At 37.4% G+C, this 16,270-nt stretch overlaps 4 protein-coding genes across 16 annotated transcripts in view; 1 reads left to right on the top strand and 3 right to left on the bottom strand.

Annotated features, from left to right (window-relative positions):
• The window catches only part of LOC131008955 (uncharacterized), a 984,029-nt gene that overhangs the window by 807,559 nt on the left and 160,200 nt on the right, over positions 1 to 16,270 (top strand). The gene's annotated exons all lie outside the window — the stretch shown is intronic.
• Positions 2 to 1,378, bottom strand: LOC131009010 (uncharacterized). The gene is made up of 2 exons (XM_057936194.1): positions 1,068 to 1,378; positions 2 to 902 (listed from the first exon to the last, which is right to left on the bottom strand). Exons 1-2 carry the CDS (start codon positions 1,276 to 1,278, stop codon positions 187 to 189), a joined length of 927 nt encoding a protein of 308 aa, XP_057792177.1. The 5' UTR covers positions 1,279 to 1,378; the 3' UTR covers positions 2 to 186.
• On the bottom strand, positions 2,498 to 6,146 carry LOC131008937 (prolycopene isomerase, chloroplastic). The gene is made up of 9 exons (XM_057936057.1): positions 5,843 to 6,146; positions 4,984 to 5,207; positions 4,726 to 4,836; positions 4,398 to 4,451; positions 3,988 to 4,275; positions 3,562 to 3,753; positions 3,325 to 3,483; positions 2,974 to 3,210; positions 2,498 to 2,899 (listed from the first exon to the last, which is right to left on the bottom strand). Exons 1-9 carry the CDS (start codon positions 5,994 to 5,996, stop codon positions 2,585 to 2,587), a joined length of 1,734 nt encoding a protein of 577 aa, XP_057792040.1. The 5' UTR covers positions 5,997 to 6,146; the 3' UTR covers positions 2,498 to 2,584.
• LOC131008943 (regulator of nonsense transcripts UPF3) lies at positions 7,266 to 15,341 on the bottom strand. Of its 12 annotated transcripts, none has more exons than XM_057936076.1 (14): positions 15,193 to 15,341; positions 14,803 to 14,955; positions 13,202 to 13,308; positions 12,883 to 12,978; positions 12,711 to 12,809; positions 12,503 to 12,582; positions 11,602 to 11,712; positions 11,196 to 11,343; positions 10,119 to 10,192; positions 9,514 to 9,958; positions 9,188 to 9,286; positions 8,974 to 9,107; positions 8,828 to 8,880; positions 7,266 to 7,931 (listed from the first exon to the last, which is right to left on the bottom strand). In XM_057936076.1, the coding sequence occupies exons 2-13, from the start codon at positions 14,940 to 14,942 to the stop codon at positions 8,842 to 8,844; spliced, it is 1,572 nt and encodes a 523-aa protein (XP_057792059.1). In that variant the 5' UTR covers positions 14,943 to 14,955; positions 15,193 to 15,341; the 3' UTR covers positions 7,266 to 7,931; positions 8,828 to 8,841. The 12 variants fall into 12 exon arrangements, with proteins under 12 accessions (XP_057792059.1, XP_057792063.1, XP_057792061.1 ...); XM_057936080.1 differs by having other exon boundaries at positions 8,974 to 9,095; XM_057936078.1 differs by having other exon boundaries at positions 10,119 to 10,189.

Genomic DNA, 16,270 nt, shown 5'->3' with positions numbered 1-16,270 from the left:
ATGAATAAAACTGAATATATTAGTGAAATATAATGAAAATTTAAATAAAAATACAAGAAAGTTGGCAACAGCAACAGTGAGCAACACCACTTCCTCCTCAGTATTCACAAATAGATAGATAGATACAGAAGGCGAGTCATCTACTGATATACAAACTAGTAATTAATGAAGATGAAAAAATGAATGTCATGGTAAGGTTGGGAGCCTGTCAAAACTTGTTCTATCTGAGAAATGCGCACAGTTATCATTGTGCATGCATTTGCTGCAATATTCATTTCCTCCTCGATCTCGAGAGGGGTAGTTATAATATGATTGAGAGTGAGGGGGAGGAGAGGAGTAATCTGGTTGGAATCGTGGCCCAGACCTGAAGGGCGGGTTGGGAGACCTATAGCCGGAGTGGGTGTGGTAGTATTGAGGAGGAAGCTGGTGATGAGGAGAATAATGGCTGTTGCTGTTGTTTTGCTGTGCGATGTTGAGGAGGTTGGATATGCTGGGAGAGCTTTGGATCCGATGCATATTCCCATTGGCAAAAGCAGTGCTGAAATTCGCTTCGGCGGCGTAGCTGTCTGGAGATTTGGGGGAAGTGCAGGTGGAGGAGGCTAGGGATCCGACGGCGAGGTGGTGGGGCTTTTTGGAGGGGGAGGGGGTGATGATGCCGTTGATGGAGAAGATGTAGCGCTGATCGAGAGGCAGCTGCTCGTCCATGACGGTGTTGTGGATGGGGAAGAGGAAGGTGCGCATTCTCGGCAGCCCCATCATCTGGTAATGCTCCATCTCGTCAAACATGTGCACCAAATCCTCCTCGCTTTTCACCGTCACCAACGCGTCCAGATCCTCCGTCGCCAGCTGGTACTTGAGCACCATTCCGCCGTCGATCATGTATGTCAACCTCTTCATTAATTCTGTATGCATCATTAAACTATTCAGTTTTTCAATTTTGTGACTCTGTGAAAACCTAATTTAAGATCTCGCCTCGCGGAGATGTTAAATCATACGATAAACATTCATGTTCATTTAATCTGAAAATTTTCATCAATAAATCAATCGAAAGAGGAATTAATTATTGCCTTGGAAAGAGATATCTCGGGGAACAGAGATGACGCGGGTTTCGCCGCCGACATACTTGAGTTGGCCGTCGGAGGGGCGGGGGAGGATCTTGCCGCCGTGGCTGCAGAGGAATTTGACCCTGCTCTTGGGCGAACTAGGGGCGGAGCAGGGTGCAGAAGCGCACGAGATGGTACGCCTCGCAAACACACCACCGTCGCCGTAGCAGCTCATTTTCTCTTGGTTGATGGATCAATGGGGGAGAGATGCATGCATGCATCTTTTAGAATGTGCTTTTCCTGCATTTTCGTTTTATACATTTACTTCTATTCACACACATATATTATATATAGTCCCCCTAAAAACTAGTTAAACGCATACATACATGTTATTAAACCCTTATTATATTTCTATTATATTTATCTTATACCTGAAAATAATCAAATCAAAATCCTTCAATTTAAAACAAGCGACATTTATTTTATACCGTTTTCTTCTTTAAATATCTAAACATTAAAAATGTACTACTAAAATGGTTTCTTCTCTCTCACAAAACATTGCACAAATCCTCAGTACTTGAACCAAAAGCTATTATAGGTAATGAACATTGGCAGTTGGGATATCATATTTGTCACATTATTCTTTTGAAGTAATCCCAAACTGTTTCAATATCGATAAAAATAAAATAATGGCGTTAAATACAAGCATAGCAAATTGATTATTATTCCTCAGGTGGAGTCGACTAGAACCACTTTTCTGAGCGACCCATTTGATGTGTGTGTGTGTGAGAGAGAGAGAGAGAGGAGTTTGTTGGGCCTTTTAATTCTTTATTTTGGACTCTTTAAATAGCGCTTTAAAAATAAAATTAATTGGCCCAACAACGTTGGAAGTAATTAAAGCAATAACATGATAAATCAAGATTAGAGCCTTTTGATGAATCTGAATCATCTGATCGCCTCATCCCCTTCCACACGGCGTAGGTTAATATTTAGGTTAATTGATTACAAATTATTAAAATTTTATTAAATTTTAATTTTACATATTAACTTTAATGTTTGACGTGATAATTAATGAACTATTAATTTAATCTAATTCTGTTACAAATTAATATTATATCAATTATTCGATTTCGGCTGCTATAATAATTATACTATATTAATTATTCGATTAGCCATAATCAGCAATAAGTAATCAGGTTATCAATAGTTCACGCTACACTCTAAAGTTGATACGCAAATCAAAATTTGACGGCTAGAGCAATTGTTACGACGTGACCCACCAATTGAAAAATCCAGCCATACTTATTAGAATGAAATTATGTGGTCACATTGTAATTGTTGACGAGATCATGCACGATGTCACCAGTCTCTGTGAGTTTAATTGTGCTACCTTATGAGTGATAATTGCACAACATATATACAGTAAATAACTGAATTAAAATATGCTCATCTTATTTATAAAAAGAGATTTGTATGCTTCCATCCCTTGTTTGAAAAGAATTATGTAATATTTATAAGCAGTAACGATTGTAAAGAGAGAGTTACAATCCTACAGCATCAAGAAGTTGAGAGTGTTGAGACACAGAAACAAGTGAGTTTGCAACAATGGCGCCACTGGCGGCAACCGCAGGCACGCCGATACCAGGAAAAGTAGAATCCCCGCAGCACAGAAGGTGCGAGACGGGAGTCGAGTGGCCGGGAAACGAAGCCTTGCCGGCCTTTATAGCCGGACCGTAGGTGCCTCTGTTCCGCCGGAGAAACCTCTGGTGTGTTAATGGAGTCCCTACTAACTTAACCTCACACTTGCCACGATCAAAGTTAGGGCCTAGAGCACGCTCCACAGCCTTCCACATTACCTATTGCATTCACCACCACTTCATAAAATATGAACATTTTCGAAGGAATTTCAAGCATAAGAAACATTCACTACCTCGCTTCTTTGAGCTTTGAGTTGCTTGTACTCGTCACTTTTGCGATCAAGACCTTCCCAGAGCTCGAAAGGCTCGGTTCCGGGTGTGTAGGCGTGCAAGACGTGCTTCCCCGGGGGTGCAAGATCCGGGCTTAGCACACTAGGTACAGAGATAAGAACGACGTTCTGATCGGCATCAACTCCTCTCTCCCATTCATTCACGACTATGTGATGGATTCCTAGGTCTTCACTCATACCCTAATCAACCATTACAATTTTGAAACACAAAATAAGGTGATAGATCACATTGTAGTATATATAGATACAAGCAAGTTTTTTAAACATTTTATTGAGACCAAGCAAAGCTCTCACCTCTGCATCAAAACCTAAATGTAGATGCATAAATGATTCACATTGTGGGGTTGCTTTGATCCTCTCCTGGTAACTTTGTGGAAGAACTTCCTTTGGCAATAGATTCAGCGTGTCCCACATAGATGCGTTGCTGACCACAGCCTTTCTAGCGCGAACAAACTATAAAAAAGAGCAAAATCACATTTGAGAATCAATGAATTAATATACAGTTGCTGCTGTTTTTGAGGTTTTACTCACTTGTCCACCTCTTAGCTTCACTCCTATTGCTCGGCCATCTTCAACGATAATACTCTCCACGTGACTTCTAAGAGAGAGGCGGCCATTAAACTTCTTTAGACCTCGGACAAGAGCATCAATAACAGCCCCACTACCACCGATAGGATACTCTAAGCAGCATCCCGGTTTGTACCATTCTGAAAACATGTATATCTGCAAAAAAGGAAGCACAAAGGCAGCACTGGTATGATTAGATATCATGCTATGCAAATTTGAAGAAAATGAAAGCTAGGTTTGAGTAAACACTAAAGTTTTCTCAGTAAGCAACATATAACTCAAAATCAATATAGAAAGTTATGCAGGAAAACCAGTCAACTAAACATTGAAAAAGGATCAGAGAACTTGTATTTTGTAGAATGTACTTGAAAGCTTGAAAACAAAGGTTACCATCTCTGCAGAAAGTACACCGTCAGATTTCACTCCTGCAAGCAAAAAGGAAAGAAGATCCACCCAGTTTCGTACAAAGGGATCTTTTAGCTCCAACGAATCAAGTATCTCCACGAACGGCCTGAGAAGCTTTGTAGCCCCTAGGGCTCCCTGAGGTCCCATTTGAAGAAAAGACTTGAAGAGGGAAGGGGCATATCTAGCACCAGCAGTTGAAAGAACGCCCAGGTCTCCTCGAAGGGATAATGGAGGAAGGGCCATTGCAGCTGCAGATAATGGTAGTATTGCATCCTACAAAGAGTAAAAGTTATGCATAGGGACTACAGGTAACTTAACATCTATATTAGCACACGTAAGCATCTTTTGAACTTCCAAAAATTTATCAAAGATTAAAGGAAAAAACTTGTACTCACAAGAAGTATTCTCCATTCTTGTACAGCATTTGGACCACCATACGTTTGTAGATCCTGCAAAATAATGCAACAGTTACCATATATATCTGTAACCAGAACCCATTTTCACATATCAAAAGTAATAATTTCCATGGGAACATCATTTTGGTCAGCATTATAAAGACAAGATGTGGTTATACTGTTCACTTTCTCTATCATCTTCATCATTTGTTTTCACTATTATCTTGTTCCTGTAACCTCAGCACAATATCTAAAAGGTATTATTGTGTTTACCATCATTTTGGATTTTCTGCAGAATCATGAGATGAAAATGGCAAAAAAAGTTTACCTTGAAAAATTCAGTTGGGCCAATGCGAGACAGGAATTCACCTTCTGGTATGTATACCTTCCACGAGTCATAGGTTACACAGGGAGGTGATTCACCCAATGCATCAAGGACCTTCAAATTATCCAAGAACAAACATCTTATAGTTGCATTGACTCCAATTTTTTAATGGTGGCATTTACTATTTATTACCGCACCGAAAAAAGAATAATAAGCAAAAAAATTAAATTCAAGAGATGAAGCAATAAAAACGTAATATACCTGAGCTAGAGGGTTCGCCTGAGGACCCCTTGATTGAAAACCGGAGAATAAAGATGGACCAGAGTCAAAATTGTAATCTTTGATTGTAAATGAATGTGCAGCACCCCCAGGCAAATCATGGCTTTCCAATACCAAAACATCTTGATTATATCTTGCTAAGAGCGCACCACAGCACAGTCCACCAATGCCACTTCCTATAACTACGACATCTGCCTCTGGTTTGCCTGTGATTCAATCTGCAGACATATTAAAATGTCTCCATGGACTTAGAACCAAGTCAAATATAAGAGGACTTCTCGTATAAAGACTTCAGACATGTCTAACGTCCATGGATGGAATCATACTGAATACCTTAGCTTGTAGAAATTTGCCTTTGGAGGACAAGTAAATACTTTGTTTATGAGATTCTACCCACCTTTATTGATGACAGTGACTGCCTGACTGGTCAAACCTATGGGTGAGTAAGGAATCCATTGGAACTCAGATATGACCATGAATAGAAAAGAAGAGGTCCTTGATGACCATAAGGCATCTTCAATTAAGACAGAATGTTCTCTTATATTCAATGATTGAAGAAACATGGAGTAATTCTATCTATGGTAGTGATTTTGGTGAGGATGAAGTAGGACTAGGATTCTCCTCCTATTAACTCTCCAGTAGTGATTGATGCCCCAATGTATCTTTCAGGTCTGATCAAAATGTAATTGTATTTAGTTGGATTCATATCTTATCCGAGCTTCAACGACAACATTACCTAAAATTTTACATCATTTACCTAAACTAGAAACCATAAATCAACCAAATATTAGGGCACATGTGCACAAAAGCTTAATGTTAGAGATGGAGCGAGAGAGAAGACCTGGGAAGGTTTGCGTAAGAGTTGGAGTGGAAGAGCCATTGCTGGCAGAAATTCTGCTTCTGGTTCTGCTTGTGCTGCATTTGGAACTACACGTGAAAGCAGAAGGCCTGAGAGGAGCTGTAGCAGCAATAATAGCAGTCACTCCCAACGCCATGGACGAGTTCAAGTGTGTGTGTGTGTGTGTGTGTAAAAGCGAAAGCAGTTCTCGAGGAATGAATGAGGACGTGGTGCTTGCTTGAACGTCAGCGCTATATGTGGTGCTCGACTTGCACAATTCTAACAAATGCAAAATTTGGCTTCACTTTTACTTCATACACAAACTTCTGTTATCTTTATAATTATATCAAAAGCTTCTATTTTCATTTTAAGATAAGATACTAATTACTAGTCCCTCCATTCCATTACAAATGTCTGACTATAAATGTCACATTCTTTCTTTAGCAAAACACCCGTTTTATCTACTAATTACACATTTCTTAATCTCCGTGCCCAAAAGTAATGAAATATTTATAATGAGACGGATGGAGTATTAATTAAAAATTATTCGAATTTAAAATTATAATTTACTAATTTTAATAAAAATTAAAATACCCAATATTTATGTAGAATGTGATTATTTTGTTCAATATTTTTTTAATGTCTTGCAAAAATAATATTTTTCTGATTGATTTGTTTATTCAGTTAAAACAGTTACATTAACATGTGAAAAGTAAAATATACAATGAAGTGATAATGTTAGGCAAGCTAGGCCGGCGCAATGTCCAACAGCCGCATACAGAACTAAAAGCATGCAATTAACCACACATAAACCTACGTAGTATTTTACGTAGTAGGTAGTAGATCACATATCCAAACTACTTTTCATTCTATTTTTTAATTTAATTTTCTTGCATTTAGCTATAAAGACCTCCAAACTACGTCATTTCAACTGCATGTGAGATTTTTAACCTTCTAAATATAAACTTTCCAATAAAAGAAAAAGACCATATTTTTGATAAATTAATAGTATTAAATAAAAAAATTTAAAGGTCGCTCCACTAACAGAGAACTCGAACCCAACACCTTTAGCCTTAAGCATTAATCCCTTACCGCTTGGCGAATACACACACACAAAGAAAAAGACCATGTTGAATGAGTTTTATTTAAGACACTTACAACTGTTGCCTATTCCTATAAAGAATAACATTTAAGGGATGGCATATCTGATAAGTAGAAACAATCAATTCAACAAAAAAAAAAATCTTCCACGTACGTGTAAACACCTTATTCAAAATCTAGGACAATAATAAAGAGAAAGTAACATGCTAATTAATTCTCATTTCACAGGCAAACAAACCATAAGAGATTAATTTCCCAGCAGCATCATCTCACCTCCAAATTCATGTAATACCTATGTAAGTGAGAGATTGGAAAAAAAGTGAGATGCCATGAAAAGCTCATTCTATTTCATCCAAACCAACAACCATTGAGGTCAAAGCACTGTCCAGCGCTGGCAGTCATTCCTAATTCCCTTTCCTCAAGATACACACAAAGTTTATAGTTCGTATGGATACAACTAAAACCACTTACAACTGGGTTTAAACAAAGCTGGATACAGTAAATCCCCGTACTAACCGGGGTCTATAATCGTAAATTTACTGAACCAGATAGAAGACCGCTGGACAAAACATATATATAGAGCAGTAGCAGTACACCCCACTTCAGATTTGTATTTACAGTTCAGCGAACGAGAAGTCATCCTTGATAGCCAGTGAATCAATGGCAAGAATTGGAGATGCATAGCCCTGTCAATTAGTATAAACCTACCAAAGGGGGACACCGATCAATATGGTGGTGTTATATGCTTGACATATTCACTTTCTCAACTTCTTGCTCTTTTCCCTGACCATCTTCAACTTAGGATCATAATTCCTTAATCAACCAAGCTGTAAATACACCATCTGTAGCATTCAGGCAAAACTGAAGGCCTCTATGGTCTTCCAAGCAAAAGACATCTGTCTCCATATACCCTGCATTTGCAGGATATTCCGTCGGGCAAGAGAACACTCCTGGTTTATGCTTCAATATGGCAATCCACGAAAGCATTTCACTGCACAAGCACCCATTTCAAAACACTGGCTCAGATCATTGCAAAATTTTAGCTTTCTGAGCTAGTGAAGTCACCTAAGATTTAGTGCTAGGCCTCAAAAGAGCATGAATAATAAATGAGTTGCACAGGGGGATAGATTGCCATAACTCCCAAACATCATAAACACACTTCAGCACTCTTTTAAAGTCAAATTTAAATCAGCACTGTAGCTTCAATCACATGAGTATCCAATTGATTGCTTAAAGGGTTCATTGCTGCAAATAAAACACCATTCATCCAAATCTGCAATTTCCAAACAACTTTTAAAACATTGCGATCACAACACCACCTTATACATTTTTGCAATTAGAACATCCCCAACTTCTCCAGCAGCAGATTTGCGTTGTTTCATAATTAAAGATGTTGTAATGGCGTAAAGTTGAACAGTGATGTTGTAATTGCAATGTTTTAAAAGTTATGCGAAAAATACAAATTTAGGGTAAACATTGTTATTGCTGCAATCAACCCTAGTTCCTAGTGTAAATAATACAGTACGTACCACATGGCTTCAATCACCATTTTCATATGAAGCTTGGTAGACACGGAGATCAAGAATGCTTAATCTTGATACACGATTACCTCAACTTTCCATGGGCTGGCCCAGAAATCATGAGTTGTGAAATAAAAATATAAACTGGATGGAGATTCTCTGCATGAAACTAGATACAACCTACACTACCTAACACTAGTGAGTTTAAGATTAACTGGTCTTACTTATTATGTAATCTGGAGCCAGTACTATCTTGTGCATAAAGAGATAGATAATATCTTATGTCAGTTATAATGACTATATTTGACTAAAAGAGACAAGAGAATCAAAATCAAAGGTAAATGCAGTCATTAAGAACGAAGCTCACCATATGCAACCAAACTATGTAGCTGAACTGGACTTTTGGACCCACACTTGTTTCTGTAATTTTATGGAAATATATATAAGCATGCAAATATGCAATACAACTGAATGATCAAACTGATAGTGTTTCAATTGTAGCAATCTCCAAACCTCATGAGAACCATAGCCAGAAGAACCTCCCCTTTTCGAAGATTTTCCCTCTACAATGGAAGAGCCATCTGCTTCCTTCGCATTATAAGCTGAGCCACGGCGAACCCCATGCCTATAAGGCCCTACAGTATTTCCTAAACCATCAGTGTGCAACATACAAGTGTAAAGGATTATATATTCACTTCTTGCCTCAAACTTTAAACGTAACACTCACCATTGTCAGATGAGTAATGCCTACCACGACCACCTCCTAGGGGTCTGAATTCACCTCCACGAGTGACCAGCATATCTTGTTTCGATTCTACATGAGTTCCTGCATAAACAATTATATGAACCAAATGTTAGATAAGATTTGAGACCAAAGCACCATGAACAGAACACACATCATTATCACTTTATGCTTGATACTGGCAGATTAAGCCGCCTAAAGCAAATCTTATAATTATCAATTCTTAGCAGTTTGATGTCAACAAGGATAATAATCACTTGAATAAATGTTAAACCAATCCACTAAAGTTTCTCTTAGTATACAGTATACACCTTCTGCAGAATCCCCTATTTCAGATGTCTGTGAAGCAGACAGGGATAATGATTCATCACTTGAATGTAATCCATCCGAACGGCGAAGTGGAGTCCAAACACCACGATCAGGTCTATCCTTGTTCCTTGCCCGCCTTTCCTGCTTCTCTGTGGGGACAGCATGCAAATCATTGGAGACTAACTTATCTTCAGGAGTCCCATTTGCATCCTTCTGAAGTGATTGCAGACTTGGGGGTCGAGGAGGTTTCTTGTCTCTTTCCTGATTAGAAGACTGGATACGTAGTTCTGATTGTGATCCCAAAGATGGTTGATTTTGACGACTATCCCTGCTAAGAAGAATGCTCCTGATTATCTTTCCACTAGCTTCACGCTGCTGATTATGTCTTGGGGCAGAAGCTTTTTCAGGAGAGACTGTGTTTTGTTGCAGTAGCGGACCGCCGGAAATCTACAGAAGACACATGTGAAATCACGTCTTTTTTCTCCCATAATATGGCCCATGCAAGAGACTGTGCTGGATATGCAATTCCTAGCTGACTAGAGAAACCTAGTTCCTCTTCCTAGGTACTCTAGTCACGAACCATAATACAAAACCATAAAAGACTTACATTAGGAATTTCCTTTTCTTTTCCTTTTAGAAGTAGGATTTTCTTCTTCCCGGTACCAGTGGATCCTGTACCTGCTGAAACAAATCATTTAGCATAGCATAAGAGGGACTACAAGAGAATAGAAAAGAAGTTAAATGTGGAAAGATATAATCTTTCTTCTTTCTTATAGTCAGAAAGACACTGTAACTTGCTTTAGCAAAACTTGAACTACTATGCAGATCAACTTTCAACACACACAAAAACATCACAAACAAACCAACCAACCAACCAACTAAGTAGAAAAACAGCTAGAAAAATAAGAAACACATTAAAAATACATGCCAATGAATAAGTTGAATTCTAATCACTATCCCTCACGCATCCAAGGAACTAAAATGATATCAAACAAGTGTGAACAGAATTTAAGCCAAACAACATTTCTGATCAACAAGAGCACACCAAATACCAAAGAGGCTCCATTTCCTATTCAAGAGATCCTACACAACCTATAATCTTCATGCTCCATTTATTTATTCTTGTGTTCCTAGTCTTTTCTAGAGTTTATATGGAAACTCAAAGTTGGTGTTGCTCAAAGAGCAAGAGTTAGTTACATGCCAGAACCAAGTAACCAAGAATTATCATTACTTTTAAATATGCCAAAGAAAGGTTTAGAATTGATTCATTATCTGCACATACAATCAGTATTCGTTAGTATTTCAATACTCAATGCTAGACAACTGACTTTCCATAATAATCATTATAGAATCAATCTTACGATCAGAAGAATTAAACCATGTCAGGTACCACGGAAAAGAATATATTCCCCTCTGAACCATTCTTCAGAAAAAGGTTACATATATCATAGACATCTACATTATCCTCACATGCACATCTAAAGAACCCCACGTAAAAGACAAACTTACACCCTCATTAGATATGAAATGTAAAAAAACAAGAGAACAGTCCAAAGGTCAGTGAAATCCCTCACTAGGGTACACAGCAAGAAATCCCAAACCAAAATGACATTGGATAATCTAGCACAAACACAGAGCATATTATCATCAATGCAAATTCCACATCCAGCATTTGGAAACATACCATTTTCCCCTTCTAATGCTTCATTTCCTGATATAGATGCTGAATTGATAGACTTGTCATTCAGCTGTTGATCATCTTGTTTACGGACCAATGAATAAGTCGATTTATCTTTGTTGCCCATAATCTTGGAACTGTCCCTTAATACATACTGCTCAAAATACAACAGTGAGGCATTAGTGCTAAAATATTAAATCCAGTAAAACAACAAGAACTAGATAACTGTTCTGATGTTATACTGAAAGCAAAAGTGAACATGTCAAGAGGATGAGGAGAGTCCAAAAAACTGATCTAAAAGCACTGATGTCCATTATCAAAATCCATAGGGTGAGTCACAACTGATAATGAGTGTGAAACTCAACACTACAATCAATAACAGTCTCAAGAATTGCATAAGAAATCCATTTACCATGGTAGTAGATGTCCTCTTCTCTGAGCCTCTTTTCGAAGAACCAGAGACTGGATTTCTAGATGACATTCCACCAACTCTTCTAGCTGGCTTCCCATTCAACACAGTCCTCTATCAAATTTTAAGAGAAATCAGGCATACATAGAAAATATACCAAAAAAAGTAATACCAAAAGGAGTGGTGACAGAAACAAGTTAATGACCATGAACTAGCGATAAAAATCTAAAAATAACTGATAGCGGTTGAGAAATTATTTCAGCGAAATGCTGCTAATGAGAGATACAAGAGATTTGGTCCAGATGGTATGAGCCACCACATGGAGCAGAAAAAGATGACAAATAAGAATAATTGCAACCGTAATTGATCTAAACCAAAACTTCAATCTCAAATATAATGGAAGAAGTCCAATAAATAAGAAATGAAACCTAATCATATCAAAAATGAAAAGGAAATAATTTCAAACATTGAAAGCAATCCATCATACAAGAACCATGGCCTCAAGTGCAAGCATTTCAAATATTGAAAAAGAATTTGAGAACAAAGACAAGTTTGAACTATGCAATCTATAGACTATAATAATACATAAAAAAGCATGCAAATGGTATTTAGAATAGAATATTAAAATTAATCAACTTATTAATCTTTCTCTCTAATACTTCAAGCATTTTGACTTGACCAAGAAACCATTCACTAATGCTTCTTCCATCCTCTAAGAAAAGTGAAAGAATTCATTTACTTCGACCCATCAAAACAAAAATCACCCAACACACAAACACCGCATGATCTATACCCATGAAGGTGAAGGAATTCATTTACTTCGACCAACCTATCTACTTCAATATTTCTCACGGCCACAGGGGGAAGGAATTGTTAGTTGCAAGCAAAAAGTGATGAGACCTACCCGAGCTCCACCCTTCGCAGCTCTTTTCTGACGAACAAAGTCCATTAACGGGGTGACTATAGGAGCATCCTTTGGAGCACCTAAAAGAAAAAAGGACAATTGATTCATGTAAAAGATCTTAAATATTACCTCCAACACATGCTCATTTTCTATTTCTATATGAGCTTGTTGCCTTCACAACATGAAAGAACATTTAACTAAGACTAACCAGCTCGTTCTGCTTCCTTCCTCTCCAACTGTATCTCTGCACTGGGAAGATTCTCAACGGGCTTTGCAAGAAATTCAAGGAACTCCAAGTATTCAGGATCTACACATTGGTCAACAATTAACACAAGTTGGACAGCATGTCTTAGCATGCGATGACAGACATATATTATTACCTTTAACTATAGTCCCTTCGCGGCCGTCCTTCTTGGCCCACTGTTTTGGAACACGTTGTGAAGGAGCATACTCAACAATTGTTCGAAACTGTGTTCCTAGGGAGACATATAAAGGTCATTCAGTTTAGAAAAAAAAAAAAATATTTAGTTTCTCATAATGAAGAGAACACAGTACAAAGTCCGAAAGTCGTGTCTTGCTCGCTAAAACAAACCAGAACTAGAAGTTGAACCAAGCATAAGAAGCAAAGCTTGGAAAAGCCTCAATAATAAAAAGCAGATCACCTTGGGTACTGCTTTTAAGTAATGTTCTGAGCATTACCTTTCTCATTGACAAAGACATGGCCCTTAAAAAACTCAGCAAACTCAATCACATCATCTGGCTTGTTGAAGTCAATGTAAGCTCTACCGTATTTTAGATGCTTTGGGCTGCAGAGAGAAATGTAAACATTCAGAGAGGAAATTAGAAGTACTCAAGTTGTGTGACAGATAGAGCACATTTGTCAGAAATAGCGCTTGGGGGGGAAATCTTAGCTCATGACAACGAGGACAAAGACAAGCTTACATATCAAACAATTTTCTCTATTACCAAATGCAAGTCAGATCACTGAAGAGACAAACATAAATTCCAAATTTCCAAGAGAATGATTTTTCAAACCTAAGAACCTTGATCCCTCCACTTCCAAATAGCACATGAATTACAAGCATCCAACTTGTGGAGGTCAATGGTAACAAATACAACCAAAACATCTACAGAGAATGTTATTTACCATACAATCCAAGAATAAAATAAGGTAAAAGATTGTCCATGTGCAATAAGTGGTGAGTTCTAAATAGCCAATGGACCCGCTCCAAAGAAAACCTTCCATGGCAACCATATCCAACGATCAGTCAGAAAACTTCCTTCGCGGAAACATTAGAAGCATGTGCCAACAGGCACTAAATTCCTAAAATCTAAATGATCATCAAAAGTAATCAATGAAATAACATATTTCTCATCAACGCACAACACACCAAGAAAGAAAACAAAGTTACTGAACACAGTTGCAGACCAATTTATTACAGAACTCTCTACATTTTATTTTAGAAATAGAGGCAAAACAGACAGAAAACAAACTAAGCTTGATTCCATGAATCCTAATGGTACAAGAACCAAACCACTAATAGCTGCAGATCCAACTCTAATAATTGAGAATTTAAAGTATAAAACAAAGCCAGAAGATTATACCACAAAAGATACCCAATCTTCATCAAGCACATCGACTAGTGAATGTAGTTGAAAATCATAAAAAACATGATGTTAATATCGGCACTAAGTCATCATAAAAAACAAGGAGCAGAAATAAAACCAACAGAGCTAGACTAATTTAGCACTTGAAAATCCTCATTACCAAACTGAAAAATAAAGCAGCTGCCTGCAGATCCTAGAAGCAAAAGTACAAAATTTCCATCTAGCACCTGATAAAACGTTAATGCATCTAACTACTTTTCTAGGATACTAAGGTTCTTCAATTCAAACAAGAATAGCTCCCGACAAAAGTTCAATATATCTTCTTGGTCACTTTCTCAATATCCAAGCAGAACTTGCATCCAGACAATCCACTAGACACGTAATTAAAAGACACTTCATGCCAGCCCATCCAGTAAACACCAGATTAAAGCAAATATACGATAAATACCTAAAACACCAATTTCTATAGTTCCTACACCTGACCCAGAAAGTTTGCAGATATATCGCAACCAATCGAATGCCCACCCTCATTCCATCTTAACTAAGCAGCAAATACCCAACAGGCACCCTCCACAAAATTACATATTCGCACACACCTAACAAGGCCAAAGCAAAAAACTAATCAAACCAAAAAAAAGCAAGTCCAAAAATCAACGCGTTTCCCATGAGCATAAACGCAAGTAAAACCTTACCTAGATTTTCCGGGGCGAAAAGTAAGCCAATGGTAGCGGCCGGAGAAGCGAGAATCGATATGGTCGACAAGGTTTGACTGAGAAATCGTCGGCGGCAAGTGCCGCAGCACCACCTTCGTTCGATCCAGCGGACCCTTCATGCGCGACAAAACCCTAATACCAATTCTAGATTTAATTACAATAATAAAGTAGTCCGCAATTGACTCGATTCCCGTCAAGATAACCCTTCAAAGCCCTAAAATTACATCTTAACGCGGTTTTCAGCAGCGATCGATTATGTTTCTCCCCCTGAGCCCTAATTATGAAATTTGGATTTTCGGGACGGCCATGCAGGAGAGAGAGAGATAAAGAGAGAGAGCAAAGAAGGAAGTTAGAGAGAGAAGAAGAAACCTGGGAGAGGAGTGACGAAAGAGGATTTTGGGCGTGTATGTATGTCTTAACTTTTTCCTTCCCTCTTTACCTCTCTACAATTTGTACGTATGTATACTACCAATTCAATTCTACGCCTCTATCACTTTTATCGCTTCCTTTTTTTCTTTTTTTTTTCAGTCTCCACACTGGGCCTAATATTAAAATTGACTTCATTCCTATTTTCTTCTATATTTAATAAGAAAAACAATAAGCAAAAGCCGATACAAATCTCTTCATTTCCTGCTTAAAAACAATTAAATGCTTGTGTTTTATCAAAAAAAATAATAATAATAATATTAAATTATATATTTATTAAATGTATAAAAATATTATAAATAGATATATATATACTACTAACAAGAGAAAGTTCTATGGAGAAGTAAATGTTTGCAAAGAAAGTGAAACAATCTCAGCCGTTGATCTTATCTAATCTAACTATCAGTGTTCGTTCGTTTAACGTTCAACGAAAATTGTGTTGAACTTATACAGGGTTCGAACCCTCAAACCCCCAGACGTTCAACAAAATTATTGGTATGTTTAACCGCATATACTGACATGTTTATGACATGTTCAATGTTTCTCCATTATCTACTTATATATCATTCTCCATGAAAACTAACCCTATTAATATATATATATATATATATATATATATATATGTGTGTGTGTGTGTGGGGGGGGGGGGTGAGATCTTGTAGTATCCAATCTATATAAATCCAAATTTAGCCTACACACTTTATTCATGTAGCGTACTAAGAACGCGACGCATGACATAGACTTTCCAAGTTAAAATATATGCAGAAATAAAATAGGAACAAAATTTTCAAAAATTAAAATTAATGATAATAATAATAATATTTTTTTTAACACTCAGTAACCGCCTTGATTACAATATAAATATGCATAAAGTTAAACACAAATATGTATGTTGTTACATACATATATGCATGATGTCGTCACATGTATAATTCTTAATCTATTAACTGACAGGGTCGCTTAGTGCAATACATATTTATGCGCAATGTTATATATATAGATGTATTTATGTACATGCATA

Source organism: Salvia miltiorrhiza, chromosome 2 (assembly GCF_028751815.1).
Source record: "Salvia miltiorrhiza cultivar Shanhuang (shh) chromosome 2, IMPLAD_Smil_shh, whole genome shotgun sequence".
In the NCBI taxonomy this organism is placed as follows: domain Eukaryota; kingdom Viridiplantae; phylum Streptophyta; class Magnoliopsida; order Lamiales; family Lamiaceae; genus Salvia; species Salvia miltiorrhiza.
Note: the sequence above shows the minus strand (reverse complement) of the source record. Positions and strands in the feature narration are given on the sequence as shown.